At 37.3% G+C, this 20,231-nt stretch overlaps 1 protein-coding gene and 1 long non-coding RNA gene across 4 annotated transcripts; one reads left to right on the forward strand and one right to left on the reverse strand.

Annotated features, from left to right (window-relative positions):
- Positions 1-5,252: 5,252 nt before the first annotated feature.
- On the reverse strand, positions 5,253-20,014 carry LOC113677696 (uncharacterized). 3 transcript variants are annotated; one of them, XM_089197573.1, is made up of 20 exons: positions 19,876-20,014; positions 18,048-18,121; positions 16,753-17,060; positions 16,246-16,435; positions 15,906-16,126; positions 15,664-15,811; positions 14,620-15,201; positions 13,578-14,044; positions 13,202-13,323; positions 11,876-13,012; positions 11,390-11,489; positions 10,848-11,007; positions 10,270-10,333; positions 10,007-10,073; positions 9,201-9,298; positions 8,803-8,929; positions 8,339-8,476; positions 7,877-8,218; positions 7,277-7,442; positions 5,253-6,028 (listed from the first exon to the last, which is right to left on the reverse strand). In XM_089197573.1, exons 2-20 carry the CDS (start codon positions 18,094-18,096, stop codon positions 5,901-5,903), a joined length of 4,614 nt encoding a protein of 1,537 aa, XP_089053699.1. In that variant the 5' UTR covers positions 18,097-18,121; positions 19,876-20,014; the 3' UTR covers positions 5,253-5,900. The 3 variants fall into 3 exon arrangements, with proteins under 3 accessions (XP_089053699.1, XP_089053698.1, XP_089053700.1); XM_089197572.1 differs by lacking the exon at positions 19,876-20,014 and adding an exon at positions 18,291-18,458; XM_089197574.1 differs by lacking the exons at positions 5,253-6,028; positions 7,277-7,442; positions 7,877-8,218; positions 19,876-20,014 and adding an exon at positions 18,291-18,458 and having other exon boundaries at positions 8,339-8,436.
- Positions 8,860-10,311, forward strand: LOC149049950 (uncharacterized). The gene is made up of 3 exons (XR_016184007.1): positions 8,860-8,994; positions 9,092-9,161; positions 10,183-10,311. It is a non-coding gene; the product is annotated as an uncharacterized LOC149049950 (long non-coding RNA).
- Positions 20,015-20,231: the final 217 nt, after the last annotated feature.

Raw genomic sequence — 20,231 nt, forward strand, 5'->3', positions numbered from 1 at the left:
AACAATTTCCTTTTTTTTTTAGATTTTGTCTGAAAAACTGAATTAAGAAGTTTTATATTAACATAAGAAAGGTGTGTGGGTCTTTATCTTAGAGTAAGCGAAGGGTTAAAAATGTCAATAATGTTCCTTTCAGAATCTTCATCCACATGCATCTTCAGATAGACAAAGCTCGGACTTTAACGGTTAATGAAATGTGTTTCTCCTATATAAGTAGTTGACAGTTTCGATTATTTAAAAAAAGTGAGTGAGCTAGTAATAAAAATGATGAAAAAAGCGAGAATACCTTCATACAATTTATAAGTTAAAATATGAGATAAGTGTTCTATTCTTTTTTTTTTTAATTTATTTTTATTTAAACACGGTCAATTCATTAGCCTAAAACATACATATCACATACGCTAGAATATTTAAAACTCAAACTATATACTATAACACTAAAAGCTGTTTTCCGTGAGTGCCGTGCGTCAGACTTAAAGAATGTCATTGATCTTACGTTTAAATACCCCCAGAGACTCTGTGTTCCTTATATCGCATGGTAGACTGTTCCATAATGTGGCGCCATTGTAGCTTAAGCTTTTTCGGTAATAGTTAGTGAGCGGTAATGGAACATTGAGCTTATTTTCAGAGTCCCTGAGGTCATAAGCAGAGTCACGCCACGTAAACTTTGAACACAGATACTCTGGAGCTAGCCCGTGCAGACATCTAAACATCATCGTGGCTTTGTGAATTTCCTGCTGGCGTGCAAGATTTTTCCACCTTAAAAACTCGAGTAGCTCAGTTGCATCAGCATCATAGTTAGAGAATGGCAACACACGGGCTGTTCTATTCTGCAATTTCTGCAGTTTGTCTCGTAGCGTTTTCCCACAGTTACCCCAAACAATGTCACAGTTATCAAACTGAGGTTTTACTAAGGCTTGGTAAACGAGATGTAAGGTTGATGCTGGGATCAGGTGCCTATGTGACTATGCCAATAGAGTTTATCGTCTATTATTACACCAAGCGATTTCGTAGCTGTAACCTGGCTCACTTGAGTATTGTTCATTGTAATTGTTGGTGAAGCTGTGAGAGTATTCAGTCTCTGCCTCGACCCTATTAGCATGAATTCGGTTTTGGTCATGTTCAATGTAAGTTTGTTTGCTTGTAGCCAGTTGAAAACGTTTGCTAGGTCTTCATTTAGACAAAACTGAACATTCTCAAGATTACTGCCCGGTGCGTGTCGTCAGCGTACATTCTTGGTTTACAATTTGATAAGCAATTTGGAAGATCGTTAATATCTAATAAGAACAACAATGGACCGAGGATGGTCCCTTGAGGGACGCCGCATGTCAGTGAGTAGCTATTGGAAAGCGACCCGTTCACAGAGCATTTTTGTGTGCGGTTTTCTAGATATGACTGAAACCATTTGAAAGATTTGCCATGTATACCATAATAGTTTAGTTTCGATAGAAGAATCTGATGATCAACAGTGTCAAAAGCTTTCTTTAAATCAAGAAAAATGACTCCATTGATTTTCCCGTTATCAATATCATATGCCTAAGAATCTGTCGCTTCCAATAAAGTTGTTACAGTCGAATGATTAGCACGAAAACCTGACTGATTTTGACATAGAATATCGTGCTCTTTCAAATAGGCATATAACTGTTCATAAACTATCCTTTCAAACGCCTTCGCCACTATTGGAATCACCGATATTGGGCGGTAAAGCAAAGCAGCTCAGCAGTAAACTTATGAAGGGCAGTGTTTATCAATAGACTTATGAAAATTAATCTTTTGAGATTTTCAAATACATAAATATGTCATAACAATTTCTTTTTTTTTTTTTTAGTTTTTGTCTGAAAAACTGAATTAAGAAGTTTTATATTAACATAACAAAGGTGTGTGGGTCTTTATCTTGGAGTAAGCGAAGGGTTAAAAATGCCAATAATGTTCCTTTCAGAATCTTCATCCACATGCATCTTCAGACAGACAAAGCTCGGACTTTAACGGTTAATGAAATGTGTTTCTCCAATATAAGTAGTTGACAGTTTCGATTATTTAAAAAAAGTGAATGAGCAAGTAATAAAAATGATGAGAAAAGCGAGAATACCTAAATAAAATTTATAAGTTAAAATATGAAATAAGTGTTCTATTTTTGGCTGGTGACGCGCACTTCTAATGAGAAGAAGTAGAAAAAGTTTCGATGGTTCATTAAGTTCAATCAATTCGATAAATGTTTTTATCCAAATCAACAGTAGTTCAGTGCTTGGTAAGTAAAATTTTGCGTTCAGCAGCCACTTCTTAAGTTCGAGTTAAACTTGGTAGAGCATGACTTTCGCCTTGCCGAAGACAGGGGATTGTGACCACCGGTGAAGCCTTCAAACAAGGTTCTGATCTGCATTGTAAGTTTAATGTGAAGATAATTGACAAATCCCTGGACAAGTGGTGGCGTATTGTATTACTTTGTCATCAGCCTTGCTGTAATTTATAGATAACTAACAAACAGACGTTTGATAAGGAAGATAAGGGTTCAGAGAAAGCTACCAAATAAAAACTCATTTTTAGTGACGTGTGCAGCATTGTTGCAACCACACGAGCACCGGTCCTCGCGTTACTATTGTCTCTGGTTTGTCTCATTGGCCATTTGCTAAAATACTCAAACTTGAATTCGTAGGACCTTAAGAAACTGCGTCATCCAAGTGCTCAAAGACGTAATGTGTTTCTCTTGAATCTCTTGCGCTGCTTTCTCGACTTGCCATCGCGAGCTTAACTGTTATTGGTTGAATATCTGACCCGTTCGGCAAAATTAAGGACACATGTTCTTGTTTGTTCTCTTTTGATCCTCGTTTTCGTTCCCATTGTTTTATTCAGTTTTCACACTTCGACATGGTATACATTTATCTCAAAACAATAACTAAACAGTTAGCCATTTTACCATTACATCCCTGATGGTGGATAAACTTGATCATTGGTGGGGTACTCTTCATTTCTTATTTTGATTTTGCGCAAACGTTGGACAACATATTTTTTAGCTCAAACTTTCATTAAAGGTATTTAGGATATGCGTAAATTAGGATTCTATTTTAGACACGATCACTTGGAAATAATTCGAGAACATTCGATGAATGGCCCCCACCACGCTTATCACAAAGCAGCTCAGCAGTAAACTTATGAAGGGCACTGTTTATCAATAGACTGAAAAAAAAAAGATAATTTAAAAAACTAAAAACTACCGCAAGGGTCCCTATCTCCTTTAAAACGTTTGAGATAAAAATTCAAAGCACTATACGAACGAGTTTAATGCGAAAATACAATTTGGCATCCCGCAAAAAACAAAACGCCAATTTCTTAATTTTGACACCTAGCATAATAATTGGGGAGGTTTGTCGCCGTCTGCGATATTTAAATGAAGTGACAGATGCTAAATTCGGTCTACTTTCTTCACATCGCGTTTACCGGTCACTTCTATTTTTAAAAGTAAATCTATTTCGAGGGTTAAGTCATGGTGTCAACCTTCTCTTTCAATATCTGTAGATAAAAATGGGTTATTATATGTCATATTTTCCCCAGAAATACAAATATTATCTTTGAAAGACCTGCATTATTGATAAGTTATATCCCGTTAAAGAACCCGCTTTTCAGGAGAGTTCGATCGCAATCTTACGAGATAAATGGTTTATGGCTAAGGTCTTTGTGCTTCATTCCAGGCTTTAAAGGAAGGTGTTTCCTTGCCAAAAATAGTTTTTTTTTTTTTTTGTTTTTTGTTTTTTTTATAATTTTTACTTTGGATATTTGAACTGTTCAAGTTTAGCTCAGAGATATGTCAATGCTGATAATCCAGCTCGAGAGATATTATAATTACAACTTTCCATTGGTATACGAAAGTCTGAAAAATTGCAGCTGTTGACATTCGTGCTGAGGTTAATGCCGAAAATGATTCATACCGGTGTGGAAAGTAAAAACAAGGTCTACCTGAGAAATATCACGGAAAGAAAGAGAGTGACAAGCTTAATCCAAACTCGAGTCGCACATAACGTGAATTAATTTCATTTTCTATACGGTTTCAAAAGCCGAGCTTTTCTTCTTTTTTTTTTCCGTTTTGTTTGTTACTTTTGCTTTGCTTTTGTTTGTTTTGTTGTGTTTTTTTGTCCAGTCTATGGAATACATTACTATTCACTATTACTTATACTTTACTCTTTAATGAGGTTTTTTCCTTTGCATTTAAGTCCAAAAATATTTATCTTTAGCCTATATACTCTTGATAACATTCATCGTCCAATGAAAGCCTCAAGTCACATTAAATTTGGGGTTAGGGTTTGGGGTTTGAGCATACGCTATTGGTGAGGAGATTATTCTTATTCTTTATAGATGAAAAGTGCTGAATGTCGCCCAAAAATCCCATAACAATATTTTCTTGGAATACCTAGACCATTAAAGGTTCATTCAATGTTGAAGAACCAACAAAAAGCAGTGCATGTCTTTATTCATCAAGATCGACAATTCTATTTCGCTCGCATTTGGGATCTTGCCCTGTTTACTAAAAGTGTTGCAGAATTGCCATTCTTTGTGAACCTCTTCGTTAATTACAGAAAAATCAATCTTGATCTTTAGTTCTCTTCTTCCAAAATGCGATGCAAGGATGATTCCTTGCTGTTTTCGTCCACAGCAAAACACATAATCTAGCTTAATTACAGGAAGCAGCATGGCCTAGCCAAAAAATAGCTCGGTGAAAGTGTCAATACTCGCCCAAGATGGACAGACATTTCTTTAGCCTCCTAAGTCGCCGTTTATCCATTATGTTAAATGATAAAATTACAATTATACTTAATCTCAGTACAATATCGTAAGGTTTTCTGTATTGGTGTTAGAAAGAAAAGGAATGGAAATATTATATTATTCTGAGTCATTTAATGTAAATTATAAAAAGGGCAGGTTGATTACTTCGTACGCCTTCTTGGTGGTCTTATCTTAAAGGTTGAGTTTAATCACGTTCTTCTTGTGAGTTTAGCCACGTTCATCTAGTGAGTTTAATCACGTTTTCTTCGTAGTGATCGTGAAGTTGACATGGAACTCGTGATAGGCCGTGTTCTTAAATAAGTTAATTTGTTAATCCAGGAAGAGTAAATCTCCCTGGTAATAGGTCGCGTTCGACACCTTCGGTTCCCAGAGGTAATTAAAGGGTAAATAGGTGATGCCCCTCATGTTTTCGCAACAAGAAGCAATTTGGGGGCGGTACTTGTGAGCGTCTTTCTTCTTTAACTCTTGTGACCAAGATGTTGTTATGTAACAATCTTTAAAGGTGATTTTCTCTTAAAAATACACTTTTAGGTATAAATAACACTCTACACCAAGGTTATTTGTAATTTTTACATTGTCGATCTCGTTTCTGTTCTGGCCGATCTCAACCGTGAAGATATGAAAATTAGGGAAGAAATTGATTTTGTAACTGCGTAGACAACCCTAAGGTGCTTACTCAGTATGTGGGAACTATAATACGAAGTCAAGCGTGATTTGCTAGTTGAGATGGTACGATGACGACACAAGAAGATTGACGGTGACACCTTTATAAGCGGAGTTTTCCCTGTTATATTGAAGCTAGTCCCCATTGTAACAACTTGAGAAGAAAAGTAATTAAAGAAGGATCCACCAAACCACAAACAAGTGTTAGAGAAATCAATTCTAACAATTATCCAGCTACGGTTGGAGCCGTTAGGTTTTCATATTTTAGATTGAAAATTTTTTCATTCTTACTTTGTTTTCTCTCAAGGATTGCACTGATGTTTACATCTCTTGGAACCAAATGCTGATTTTTTTTAAGTGCTATTCTGCACCATTGGTTGAATTCTCAGTTTCCATACTAACTGGCCATGCAGCTTCCGTGTACTTGCCCCTGGCTTATCAGCACAAGGTATGAAGTATAAGTGCTACACAGATTTTTTCCCTTTTGTTGTTCTTTTCTTTCCCATTTGCTTTTGGCCTTTCTGAGTGGTGATGGGGCTGTGTGCTGGTTGCGATGGCCTGGTTTTAGAGCTGGATGGTGGAGAGATGAATCCTATTAAAGAAGGACGATAGTGAATGAATAAGAGAATGATAATAATTGACTATTCTGCGCAGGTAATCAATTGTATGTATAAGTATGGGGTGTTTTTTTTACTTACTGCAAAGGACCATCTCAGTTTTAATTAAGCGCTAAAAAATGCTTACGGAAAAATTAGATGTTATGTCATTCAGAGCACTATGGCCACTGACTTACGTCCTCATTTCCGACATAGGACAACTACAAAAAAAAAAACAAACAAACGAAAAAAAACAACAGCAAAAAAGCATATCCTAATAGCAACAGTTTCGTTCAGATGCATTTTATAGTCATTTATTTCAACTATCGCATTTCTTAGGTAAAATAATTCATATATTCAGAGTTCTAGCAGTGTAATTTAAAAACATAGATCATTTCTGACAGCCATAGTAGTGTAAATGAAAGGCAATCAAGAAGCAAAAGAGAGATGTCCTCGTTAAAGATGTTCAAAAATGAAATTGCTGACCAAATTTTTTTTAAACACTATTGATCTGCAAACATGGGAAAGAACCTTTTTCAACTTTCCGACGCTATTTGGTTAAAGAGAAATTATAACAAAAGAAAAACCAATATTCTAAATAAACACGAGATTAAAAATGGAAAATTTTATTTAATGAAGGAAAGAAATAAGATCTACGAAGGGTATTTTCTCAGTTGGCGATAGCTTTGATGACTAAAACGATTGTTTCTAAATACTTGGGTAAAGATGTGTATGCATAGTGCACGATTTCTGTTGCATGCGATTTAGAGCCATACTATCTGTTATATGGTGAGTATTTAAATGAAAACGAAAAAAACCATAAACCACATAAATAATAATTTCACCCTTATAATGTAAACGTGAACAACTCAGGAAAAAAAGTGTGATTGAATTTTTTTTTGTCATCACTTGCACTCTTCTTACTTCTAGAAAAAGGTAGCTTTACCGCGAGTAAAGTATCGTGATGATGAAAGAGACACTGCAAACTGGATCGGAGTCACGCGGGAAGGTGGAAGGTCAAAAAGAGATAAAAGGGCATCAACGAAAAGATCTAAGCTCTTAGTATCGGAAATATTTTTCTCGCAAAATGCATAAAACATGAAAAATAAACATTCATCCCAGTCACCTATCCTATCAGCAGGTTTGAATGTCCGTTGTCTGTAGGCATATAATAGTTATGCTCGTTTTTCGTAGAAATAGCGAACGACGGAAGGATATTTACTGTTTTGCCAGATATACCTCACCTGCGACGGGAAGATCATCTTTCATTTCAAACTTCACTCCACGTTTTTTCCCAGCCGGTGTCCGTGATGACTGAGCAGACAGTGATGATGGACGTGGGTTTTTATTTTTCGGTGAAGTGGGAGCATCTGCCATCTTTTGTTTAGGCACTGGATCTTCAACGAATTTCTTCGAGGGGGAAACAACAAAGAGAATCAAGTGTTTGGATACCCATTCAAGATAAAAAGTTGACTAAGCTTATCAAGTTTTTGGAGGTGAGTCGCGTGACCAACCCAAACCAAGCCAAAGGAGGCTGCCCCGATTTCCAGACCATGGATTCACTGGCAGTATGTTTACTTATAGAAATGGAATACTACTCCACCCTAACAATTGCGTCAGGTTTTCATAGTGGTGTATCGGTATCCATTTACACTCCGCGTGGACAGAGGCAGGAAAAGGAAACAACGTAACTGACACGTTTTGAAGCCGGACTTCTCTAGCAGTTTGTTTTTGATGAAAATAAGTGAATCACTGAAATGAAAATAACAACTGACTCCTATGCCGTAAAGTAGGTTACCCTAAAACACGTATAGGCCAAAACGAATAGGAGATACGCTTCTTACCTTTGGGGTTACTTTGGGTGCTACCTTTCGTTTTGGCTCTGTCGCTTTTGACGTCGTAGTGGTCTTCTTGTTTGGCTCTATAGGGGGCAACTTTCTGGGTGATCTCTCAACAGTTACACAAACCATACCCTCATATTTTCGTGTTTTACCCTGAACATCTGGCTTGGTATCCGAAGAATTTCCTTTGTTCTTACTTTTACTCTCGGAGGCTGCTTCGGTCACCATCTGTATGGTACTCATAGCAGCCTCATTTGGTTTGTTCTCCAGTCTCCTTTGTTTTCCGTCTTGGGCACTGTTTTCTTTGCCCGCTGGTTTGTTTTTTCCTTTCTTTTTATCTTTTTCCTGTGTTAAAAAAAAAGACACAGTTCCATGGAAGAGTGAGTGAATCAGTCTGCATGGAACCACCAGGTTTCAAATTCAACGATGAAAACTACTCAGTCGCACCACATGCTTACAACATACCTTTTCTTCTTCGATTTCAATGGCCTCATGATCATCAAATGGCGTTACTGCAGAAGAGTTCTTCCATTCCCAAGCAGAAAGTATTAGTTGGCGGACTTCTGCATTTAAGAGAACGTAAAACAGGAAGAAAGCAACTCCCTGTTGACAGAACAGATAGGAAGTGTCCTTTAAATAATTTTGGCATCTGAGTCACATTTTTTTTCCTCTTATTATGAAGCTCGCCTTTTGAGTAAGCTTTCAACTAATTGTGTCATGTTCTGCTTACCATTTCATAACAAAAGAATACAGCAGTAAAATAACCTTTACGATTTGTGATACTAAATTTACATCAGTAATGAGACTCGGCGTGTGGCCGCAATAAGCCTGTGTGAACTACTTTGTTTAGGATGTTTGAATGAAATATCCGGCTTACGTTCATCAAAAATTGGCAAGTATTTAATTTTTCGTGTGTACAAATCTCTTACCTGCATTGCGTTGAATATGGAGAATAAGGTGTGATAGACATCTCGATCGATGTTCAACGACAATGACCCCAGAAGCCAAGTTAGAACAACTGAGATGGTTATGCAAACCACAGTTTGAAGTCCAGACCTGTTGAAGATGTCAAATGTACAGTATTGCTTTTAAAAAGTGTGGAATGGATGAGTAACGATAAGGTAAAAGCTGTTTGAAGATTTGCTCAAGTTTTGTCACAAATGAGAATATTAGTTGGACATATTGATTGGTTTCTGGATGCCTTTCTACACTAAACAGGTTAACAGATGATAGTTAACATCAACGACTGGTTTCCACTAGGAAATATATATAGCACAGGATTGTCAAGGTAATCAAATACTTGTGAAATATTTCTGAAAAGCCTCACTTGATTATGCTTTTCTTGTACTCATTTTCCTCCGTTTTATCGGACTTACGATAGGTGACTAAAGCTCTAGCCAATAAGATTATTAGTATGACTTGTACCTGAAAAGGGAAATAACATGTCTATGAGTTTTATCTTTGAGAGTTTGACGTTTATATTGGTTCAAACCAGAGGGCAAATTATCCTTTGCTAAGAGATGTTGCTCTAATGATCATCCAATTTTCGAAGTCTAATGTCACATCAAAACTCTCACGAAAAAGGATATCTTTGCCACCTCTCTTGGCCTGCATAAATCGAAGGTTCTCTTCCTTAATATTGTTCTATTTGCTTAGGTTGATCTTAGTATAAAATAAGACTTTTTTCTGCGAATCTATCTTATTTAATTCTTAAGATATGCCGTGCAGGTTATCTTGAGGTCATTCGACATTCCACGACAATTCAAAAGTTCATTATACGATACGTTTCCTGCTCACTCTCTGCTTGAATAACCATACATTCTCAGCATTGTTAGTTACGTCATAGAGATAAGTATTCGCCATCAGTAGCCTGTTCCAAGATGCGTGAATCATTACGTAAATTGCATAATGACCGCCGATACGAGAAGAGTATGCAATATAGTGACTCTAACCCTCCCCCCCCCCCCCCACCAAAAAAACACAGGCAGAGTCATATCTGCTATCAACACAATATTATGGGATTGTCGATTTTTTACCGGTACAATTTGAAGTTGTATGGAAATCAAGGTAAAAGAAGAAGAAAAAATTAAGTCAGATATCCGTAATGGCTTCCTCATGAGGTTCTACACTCACCATTCCTAACGTAATTATGGGCGTCGCTACTGACCAGCTTACAGTATCAGCGAATGAAATCCAACAACTGAAAAAGAAAGAGGAACGTAACGCAATGAAAAATGGTGCGGGCCCATTGAATAATAATCATATTATGTTACTGCTATTTTAATGATATTCCCAAATTTTTCTACTAGCTTTCTAACAAAGGATAAAGCAATAGGAGAAGCAAAGATTATGGTCACAGGATGAGTAGCTCTTGAGTTAACTGACTGATCACTCACTGTGGGTGCTTGCTGTATGTCTCGTACTTGGAGGCAAGAAAAAATACAGCAAAAAGTGGCAAACCTGAAACAAAAATGAAGGTTCTTAAGCGTTAGCAGGCGTTTTCCGAGGAAACTCCTTTAGAAGTAGATTTGTGTTACAACAATCTAGAAAAAAAATAAAAATCAAGGGAAATATCTGAGAACTATCATCAACAAAAACCACATATGACAACCATGACACGGCACTGCAGCTACGGCAGTAAACGGTAACGGTTGAAATAGGGCCCATTGAAATCATCAACCGAGTTACTGCTGCAGTAGCACCAACATCAAGAGTTTACCACAGCCACCCCCTTTCTAATCAACCACAGTTATAACCACAACTATCACCAACCGACTAACAGCGCCTCCACCAAAACCCATAACTACAGCTAAAGACAAAATCGGCACCATATTGGCAAGTGACAAGACGGATTTCCAAGATGTATCTTAAATAATTTGGGTAGCTTCCAGCAGCTGTTCATCGTGTTAGATTTGCCACATCTTATTTAACACGCACATATCTAACTGGGTTATTTTCTGCTACTTTCACTCACCCCATGCTCCTCCGAAATAGAGTTTTTTTTTCATGTGCTGTTTTTCTTCGCTTTCACGTGCTCTTGTAAAGTTGAATAGGTAGAGAGCTTGAAAAATTAGCCAACAAAGAGTCACAAGAGAAAGGTAGTTCATGGTGATGGCCACAACCGCACAAGTAATCTGTAAACAGCAAGGGTCATTTAGAAAGTTGCACTTTTGGTGTGATTGAAAAATATCTGAATTTGAAAAATTAATGACCAACCATCTCAAACATTAGAAAAATAAATGATTGTTTAAGACGGAGACAAAAACCCGAAGCTCATCAAAATTAATTGTCAATTGGCGAGCCAAACTCTATTATCTTTGGAAACACTATTCCATCCAAAAAGGATGTTCTGTCACATTTGGCTCATTGCTCGCAATTTTCCACAGCCCCACGGGGCTCGGAAAAATACTACGCAACTCAGCTCGCAAAATATCCACCCTTATTATATGTTTAACTATCGAATAAGGTGTAGAAAACTGCGAAGAGACTATGTTGTTTACTAAAGCAAAAACGTACCTTGTCGTCTCTGGCATCAGCTCCAAGTATAAATAAAAGTTGTGATAATAATACGCAAAACGTCTGACTCATCTGCATATCCCGCTCAAAACGACTGTCCCTTTGGGTAAAAAAGGAACTCTGTATTTTAAATTCAGTTATGAGAATATATACAATGTATTTCATGAAAGTACCAAACTGTAAAGTAAATGTGTTGTGGGTTGGCTTCCTTTTCAAATTACTTAGGTATAGCAAAAAATAATAAACCAAGAGCTGAAAAACCAAATATTTTCTATGAGATTGATCATAAGCTAGAAGAGAAAATACGCGGGGTAATACTGTTTAAGTTCAGTAGGTTTCTTTTTTTTTACAGTAAACAGTGCAAACTCTGTCGTGGGATCTGGGAATGATCACATGCACCAAGCACATGATTGGATAAAACTGATAATTGAATAAATCACGTCACATCATCCTCCTTTTTAAAAATTCAACAATATTTTTCTTTACCTCATTTCTTGGCGATGCATATCATCCTGCCTCATTTCGTCGTTTGCTACTTTTTCCTTACTTTCACCTTTTAGTATGAGATAAGTAAAACAAGGACACATAACCGCTAAGATTTTACGCCTAGTAAGTTTTGAATTTAACCGGAACAAGAGACTGACTTTTTCTTTCTCGCCGTTCCGAATATGCTCTCCAGTTTCATCTTTCGTCGTTTCTCGTCTTTCATTTTTTTCCAATTCGGAAAGGTCTTCAGCCTCAGTGGACTTCTTTACTTTGTTGTGTGATAATGACGGTAGCCACTGAAAACAACAGGTTGTTCCTGTCTCTGTGTCCATTTCTTGGATAAGTTTTGACTTTTTCGAATGTTGCACTGAGCCGTCATCAGCGGTAACTCCATTGGTATCAATTTTAGGGTCATCATTCGAACATTTACTTTTGTCTTTAAACTTATTTTGTGCGACAGAATCCGTTTGCTTGGCTTTGGCATTTCTTGTATCGCCTATACCTGTTAATAATAAGTCACAGTTTCGTTTCATCGTATCTAAACCCATTTTTCTGACCTTGTCTTGGCCATATGATATCTTTCCCTCTTGAAATTTTGATTGGAACACGGACACTGAAACGTTCGTACTCGTAACTTGTCTTTCCAATCGCGATTTATCCCATTGTTGGGAAGTGCCTCTTCTCTGAAATGTTGATGTCTCTGTTGTCTCTGTAAATGTGTCTTTCCTTTGTAAATCATAAATCATGGAAGAAACCAAACTGACTTTACGCGTGCGCGGATCTTCGTTTAAGCATGACGAATTCTGTTGTTTCATTTGTTCTTCTCGCACTTCGACAACGCAGCTTTTTCCTTGTCCTGTGCTGTGAAAATTACCGCGTTTGAATTTATTTGATTTTGTTATTTCAGCATCTGTTTCTTTCTTTGTGGATCCTCTACATGAATTACTTTGTAGATCACCAATTTCCATTAAAGGAGTAAGACTGGACCGATTTTTGGTGTTTGGCTGTATTTCGTCATCTTCTTGAAACCCTTGGTTAACGGTTGAATTACAATTTCTGTCTGTCGCTGTCTCGCATTCTTTCCTTTTTTTCTTTTTGATTTTGGCTGAACTTTTGACTTCAAATTCCTTTGCGCATCTGCAATAAGAAGTATCCTTAATCAATATACAATGACTCGCCATACAGAATCGTCCTCATTTCAATTGTGAGTACCCTTTCATGAGGCTTATTTTGCCTTCGAATCTAGAGGACGGCGTTCGACCTTTGACCAGATGATTAGTTTGAGTTCTTGGAAGAAACAATTTTTCTCAACCACTAAGTACTTACGACAATGTGACAACGGCAGCTACTGTCGCTGCTGTTCCTACGGCTGCTGCAGCTGCTCCTGCGTAGACCCCCTTGGGAATGGGGAAAGTAGTGTCATTTCTTGAAGTGTCTACTGTGATGTTCTGATTGGACAAATCAAATGAACAAAAAGAAAAAATCAGGAAACAGAGAAACGCACACATGCAAGAAATTAGCAACTGTTTATAATCTCGACACACATGAGCAATACTTAAGTTGATGAGAGTGAGATCACGTATGGCAATAACTGAATTACTCAGAGGTTACATGGCCTCCATAGGTTTCGCTGTTCATGCGTTTAAAGAAATGATAGCAAGAGGTGGCTGAAATTTGAAAGAGGAAATCAAAAGTGATTTACCAATTTTTCCTTTGTCCTAATAAGATCCTTGAACAGCGTTAAATTGAACGTATTAGTCTTATTGATTCCTTCTAACGAAACATAAAACCATCTGGTGGAGCACATCTTCACATAAATGACCATTCCTTCTTCAATGAACTCATCCTTTGAAACAAAACGAGGCTTGGTACATCCTCCGTCAGAGGTAGCATTACAAAAGGTGTCTTTTTGAAGCTCTTCTAATTTCCAGAGTCTACTTATATCGGAAAGTTTATTGTCTTCATGCGGTTCACACGATCCCAGGTTAATGTGATTGTTTCGGGGATTCCTGTTGCTTGTTGAAACCGCAATATCGGCTTGACCAAGTGTTGTCTTTAGAAATAGGGTTTTGATTCTCGTCTTGTTGAATAAGTCGTATTTAAAATATCTTACTGCATTTTCGTTTACACTTGAACCAACTTCTTTTCCTTCATCGAGCAATGCGGGCTCTGATCATGAAAAGCAAAAAATAAAATGATTGGAAATGAGAAATGCTAGTGATCTGAAGTGTTTGACAATGCTGTTACTTCTAAGTTCTAAATGAAGGAATTAATATGAAAGAATACCTGAGACTGAGATATAATTACGTCGTAAATATTTCAGGGATATCCTGTTTGCAATGCACAACTCACGGAACAGGAAACGCGAGGAATTTATGAAGCATTACACAGTTCAGGATAGAGCAGTTTACAGCTGTCACGAGAGAGGTTGTTGGAAATGAGGGCAAAAGTGCAAGCGGCAATCTTGAAAGATAAATTGGCTATCCAGTAATCGATGACTTTTAACACATATCGATAAATAAATTAAGCAAACTTAAGATGCCTCGTCGTTACAGCAACATTTTCCCAAATTTCCTTGAAATCCTGAGGTCCAGGAACTGTGACCTGAAAACTACCCAAATAACTTTCGGGATAATCGTGTTCACTTTTACGCTTTTTTTCCTTTTTCGAAAAAGCTGTTTACTGCACTTAACATGCTCCACAACATGCTATGTATTATTATAGCGTAAATAAAAATGAATCACCGTAGCATGAGGCTTCTTGAATGTTTTCTACCAAAGTGTTTATCTCTTCAAAGGACTTGGGAAGAATCACATGATCAGAGTCAGGATCACTAGCAATAATGTCTAACTCATCCTTGTTTATACTTAGGCCGATCCCTATCACAAAGATGTTAACTCCTTCATTTCGGAGTAAGTTAGAGGGCTGGATGATGCTGTCCGTTCCTGAGGAAGTTCTTCCGTCGGTGAGAAGAACAAGCACTCTTGGCACACCTAATTCTTTGGGTCTCACACCATTGTCGGGGTTTTCAAACAGCTTTGTGTAAGCTTCTGAGAGTGCTAAGTCAGTGCGTGTGCCACCACCTTGATATTGTATCGCTGCTATTGCATTAAGGACGTCTTGCTTTCTTATGAAGGTGTTAAAGTGAAATATTATCGTTGGAGAGTTGGTGTATGTGATAACAGCCACTCGAGTGCCAAGAGGGTAAGAGATGTCGAAATACTGGCACACCTTTATGATAAACTGGAGTCCAATTTGAAAATTTGTTGGGTTGACGCTACTAGAAGAATCCAATACAAACACCAAATCGATTGCATTTTGACAATCTAAGAGAAAAGAAGAAAATTATACAAAATTGGAGAGTTTTTAGATTCTATGCTTCCTTCCTCTCTGTTTCTGACATGTACATATATTTTAAAGCACACTCAGTCGAGTACAGCTATACTCTAAGGATCGGGGCCATAAAATAAATGCTTGTATCCTGATTCAAAGAGAAGATTTTTTACTTAAAGGTCTCTTGAATTCAATGAAACTTGACTAACAAATTACTGAGGGGATGGGAGAATCCGGGTCACTGCTGTGCACGTAATTTCTGTGCCGTAAGGGAAAAGATTACCTTTTTCCACTGTGTGGTTCTAGTATTTTCTTTCAAAAACAAAGCGGTATTGAGGGCCTAAAGACATGCAAGATGGCATTACGTTGTGGCGCATTCTCGATACGCCAGAGGTATATCACTTGATATCAATATTGCTATAATATGGCTATAAAATTATGTAAATCATCATTACCAAGACAGCAGGCGATAGGCGACGGTGTCAGACAACCACTAGCAGAATATTCACCCTTACAGCTTTTAACTAATTTGCAACGGCCATTTCTGTTGTCTACTGTACATCTTGGTCCGTTCCCTTCCGGTGGACATGGAATATCAAGTACCTATAAATGGGAGGAGAGCAGTAGAAAAGGTTTTTGTGGCAGAAATACAACTTAAAACAGCATGAGCGGTTGACACATTTAATCGTAATCTTACCTTGAGCGCATGCCTCCAATATCTAAATAGACTTTCAATCCCATTGTTACTTTCCTGAATTTTCATGGATAACTCCGCAAAGCTGTATTCAGTTCCATTGTAGAGTTTTCTTAAATCTCCGGTGGGCAAGCTGCTGTTATCAGCTGAGCTATAACCATTCAACCAAAGCCATGCCGCGACCCTAAATCCAACAGATGGCAACGCAACCATTTCTGGCTTTTCTGTAGAGAAATATGGGGAATATTATAACCTGAAATTAGACTTACAATACACTGCAGTACACTTCATTGGTATCACTAAATAAACTTATTGGCTTCAACAGCATTTTTTTCGAACTTACGTGTGATTTCTATATCGAGTGAAGTTTTCACAAGTTGATACATGTGTTTTCCTATCAGAGGAAGGAATCCTCTACTTATGTATTTGCGGGCATCAGATGCTCTGGTATTTCCCAAGCTTTCTTTTCCTTTATACTTCTCTCCATCGGAATTTTCCTCTGAATATAGCATTCCTGATGTCTGATACAATATCTAGGTAAGATCAAGAACAAGAAATGCGTCAGGTCAACGTCGGCAAAAAATGGGCAACGCAAACGTCATTTATAAAGAGATGCACATTCAAACTCTACATTGAACTATCTCGCTACATTGTACTGATGGCATGCCATTCGACGATACCCATAAAACAGGAGACATCCTACACTGTAGATATCGACAACAATAAATTTCTTCAAGGAGTTAGCGTGAAGGGTTTTGGAACTCATGTATTCAATTTTTTTGAGCCAGAAGAAATAAGCGCAAGATCCAAGAGAATTCTCTAATGTTCTGTTTGTTTCCATTTAACATACTTGAGCAGTGAAGGCTGCTACTTTATGTTTACTTGACATGTTAGCAATATTCAACGCTTCCATGTAAAACGGATACAATGCTCTTGTCCTTGTGGTCTCTCCAACCAAGTTAAGATACGCTTCAAAAGACACATTGATATTTTGTGGGACCGATGGGACAAGTGTAGTATCCAAGATACAGCAAACCAGCTTCTGATCGTTAAGGGTTGAATTTCTTAGGGTGGCTCCCGGGCAGTCCCTGGCTTCCATGTAGTAACCGGTAAAATATGGAGGGTAGTTTGATGAGCACTTCAGGCAGCTGACATGTTCTGCAAAGAGTAGGATACGATTTTTTTTTTTCATAATTTCCACCAATTATTTCTATTTTGGTTTCAATAAGGCTATTCACGGCCATTCTAGTGTAACAGAGAACTTGACCTTCTGGACATCATTGTCATTTAAAAATCCAAGCCATCGTTAATATGACATATGCGGTATACGTGTTTAATTTGTCATCATTGCTGTTTACTCTAGACAGTGCATTACAACTGATTTCTAAACAGTCCCAATGACAAACAAATGTACTGAGCGTGAACTGGTTAAGTAATTCAGCAATTGAGAATTTGAAAAAAAGTAACACGGCGTTTTGATCATTGATTGATCCGTTAGATATCAATAAAATCCAAAGAAAGAAAAATTCAGTGGAGACTCCTTCATATTTATTTATTTATCTATTTTTCGAGCACAGTTTTCAAAACATTGACATCGACAACCCTAAAGTCAGCTAACCTTGATGCTCGAGCTCTAACTGAGGGTTCACAAATATACAATCACGCTATTGTCCGTCTTGCAGTTTACTTGAACAACCCCCTTCTGAAACAGCAGGGGTTGCCTTTTGTTGTGAGCAGATTTTTTGCAATGTGCGTAAATCAAACAGATTTTGACATAATCCTAACAGGAAAAAAAAAACTGAAAACAATTCAAGTAGTCGCTGAGTCATGATTGGAATAGCAAAATTTCATCCATTTTATGCTTATTTTCTCATAACTCTCCCAAGAAAAGATGATAGTAGTTAGCAGGAGACCATAAAATAATGAATCAAATGTAATAATAACAGATAAGATGTAAAACATAACCCCCAGAAGTAAATTCTAAACTTATGCGAACAAGTAGCTCAGTAAATTCACAAGGGTAATGCTTTTCCTTTCCATTTGGTTATGTAAGGGCAGAATTTAAAATCAGAATTCAATCGCAATTTTTGTGTGGTTGTGTGTGAATGTACCACATCAGTATATGGAACTTTAAAGTAAACTTACCTAATAAAAACGACAGCACTAGAGCTTGAATAACAGGTCTTCTCGCCATCTTTATCGAGCAATTCTGCTTTGGCCTATTTTTGATGCACAGGAGAGAAAATAAACACAAAGAACACTAAAGAAAGCATAAAACAAACCATCAATGTAAGAATACAATCAGTACATTCAAATCACAGCTGATATTATCTATTTGATTTTTCCTTGTCGTCAAAATGCCAGCCTCATCAAAGAATTAAACATCACCTGACTAGCCGCTGTTATGGTTTCTTTGCGCAAACGTTGGAAAACACATTTTTTAGCTCAAACTTCCCGTCATTAAAGGTATTTAGGAAATGCCTAAATTAGGATTCTATTTTAGACATGATCACTTGGAAATAATCCGAGAACATTCAATGAATGGCCCCCACCACGTTTATTACAAAGCAGCCCAGTAGTAAACTTATGAAGGGCATTGTTTATCAATAGAGTGATGAAGATTAATCTTTTAAGATCTCTTAAATACATAAATATGTCACAACAATTTCTTTTTTTTAGTTTTTGTCTGAAAAATTGAATTAAGAAGTTTTATATTAACATAACAAAGGTGTGTGGGTCTTTATCTTAGAGTAAGGGAAGGGTTAATAATGCCAATGTTGTTCCTTTCAGAATCTTCATCCACATGTATCTTCAGATAGACAAAGCTCGGACTTTAACGGTTAATAAAATGCGTTTCTCCAACATAAGTAGTTGACAGTTTCGATTATTTATAAAAAAAAAAGTGAATGAGCAAGTAATAAAAATGACGAAAAAAAGCGAGAATACCTTAATAAAATTTATAAGTTAAAATATGAAATAAGTGTTCTTTTCTTGGCTGGTGACGCGCACTTCTAATGAGAAAAATTAGAAAAAGTTTCCATGGTTCATTAAGTTCAATCAATCCGCAGCCACTTCTTAAGTTCGAGTTAAACTTGGTAGAGCATGACTTTCGCCTTGCCGAAGACAAGGGATTGTGACCACCGGTGAAGCCTTCAAACAAAGCTCTGATCTTCTTCAAGCGAATACTAAGGACCCTTGCATTGTAAGTTTGATGAGAAGATAATTGACAAATCCCTTGACAAGTGGCGGCGTATTGTACTACTTTGTCACCAGCCTTCCTTTAATTTAAAGATAACTAACAAACATACGTTTGATGAGGCCGATAAGGATTCAGAGAAAGCTACCAAATAAAAACTCATTTTTAATGACGTGTGTAGCATTGTTGCAACCACATGAGCACCAGCCCTCGAGTTACTATTGTCTCTGGGTTGTCTTAGTGGCCATTTGCTGAAGTACTCAAACTTGAATTCGTGGGGCCTTAAGAAACTGCGTCATCCAAGTGCTCAAAGACATAACGTGTTTCTCTCGAATCTCTCGCGCTGCTTTCTCGAGTTGTCATTACGAGCTTAACTGTTATTGGTTGAATATCCGATCCGCTAAACCCAATGTCGGCAAAATTAAGGACACATGTTCTTGTTTGTTCTTTCTTGATCCTCGGTTTCGTTCCCATTGTTTTATTCAGTTTTCACACTTCATATATCTCATATTTTCATTATAGCATAACCAGTTGCCAAGACCACAAGTGTTACACAGAGATCGTGAAATAAGTGTGGTTTGCTAGACTTCTATTTTAACAGAAATTAGCGACAAGAGGTCTACATAATGACCATAAAGAGAGAGGAGTTAGTCTCTGACGTAAAGGATAATTTCACAATCGAGTCACAGTGTGTCTATAAAAGCATGCCTTGGAAAACAGCCTAGAATAAAGAACATGAGGCATGACTTTGATGTTAATTGAATAAGTCAAAGTTACCTGAATGTCGCGGTGATGATTGGTCAACGCAGTTCAGGTTTTTGATCATTTGTGATGCCTCTTAAGTCATGACGCTGACTTAAAGAATGATTCAAAAACTAAAATGGACGTACATTTGCTCTAAACTCTCCAAAGGTTGTTTTGGATTTGATTCAAATCGAGGTAGTCATTAGGAACCAGTCAGAAAAAGCGCCTTGAGACCACAGAAAACCAAACTCCCATGGGTGACTTGCTACTAGTTATCACCTTCACATTGAATTTTGCCATGGTAATTAGTCGTTTTGTTCATTGTGTTGAAAGGAAACAAAGCGCTTTTTTAAATCCTTCAATGGTAACTTTGGAGTCAGTGAGCAAAT

This window comes from Pocillopora damicornis, chromosome 2 (genome assembly GCF_964200805.1).
Source record: "Pocillopora damicornis chromosome 2, jaPocDami1.2, whole genome shotgun sequence".
Taxonomy (NCBI): domain Eukaryota; kingdom Metazoa; phylum Cnidaria; class Anthozoa; order Scleractinia; family Pocilloporidae; genus Pocillopora; species Pocillopora damicornis.

What these genes read in the sequence shown, in the direction of transcription:
- LOC113677696 (XM_089197573.1), bottom strand. Translation starts at nt 18,096, where the DNA reads ATGGCGAGAAGACCTGTTATTCAAGCTCTAGTGCTGTCGTTTTTATTA. An exon ending in ATTGGAGGCATGCGCTCAAG is followed by an intron (nt 15,812 to 15,905) that starts GTAAGATTACGA and finishes TCCCATTTATAG; the next exon opens with GTACTTGATATTCCATGTCC. An exon ending in ACATACAGCAAGCACCCACA is followed by an intron (nt 10,074 to 10,269) that starts GTGAGTGATCAG and finishes TTTCTTTTTCAG; the next exon opens with TTGTTGGATTTCATTCGCTG.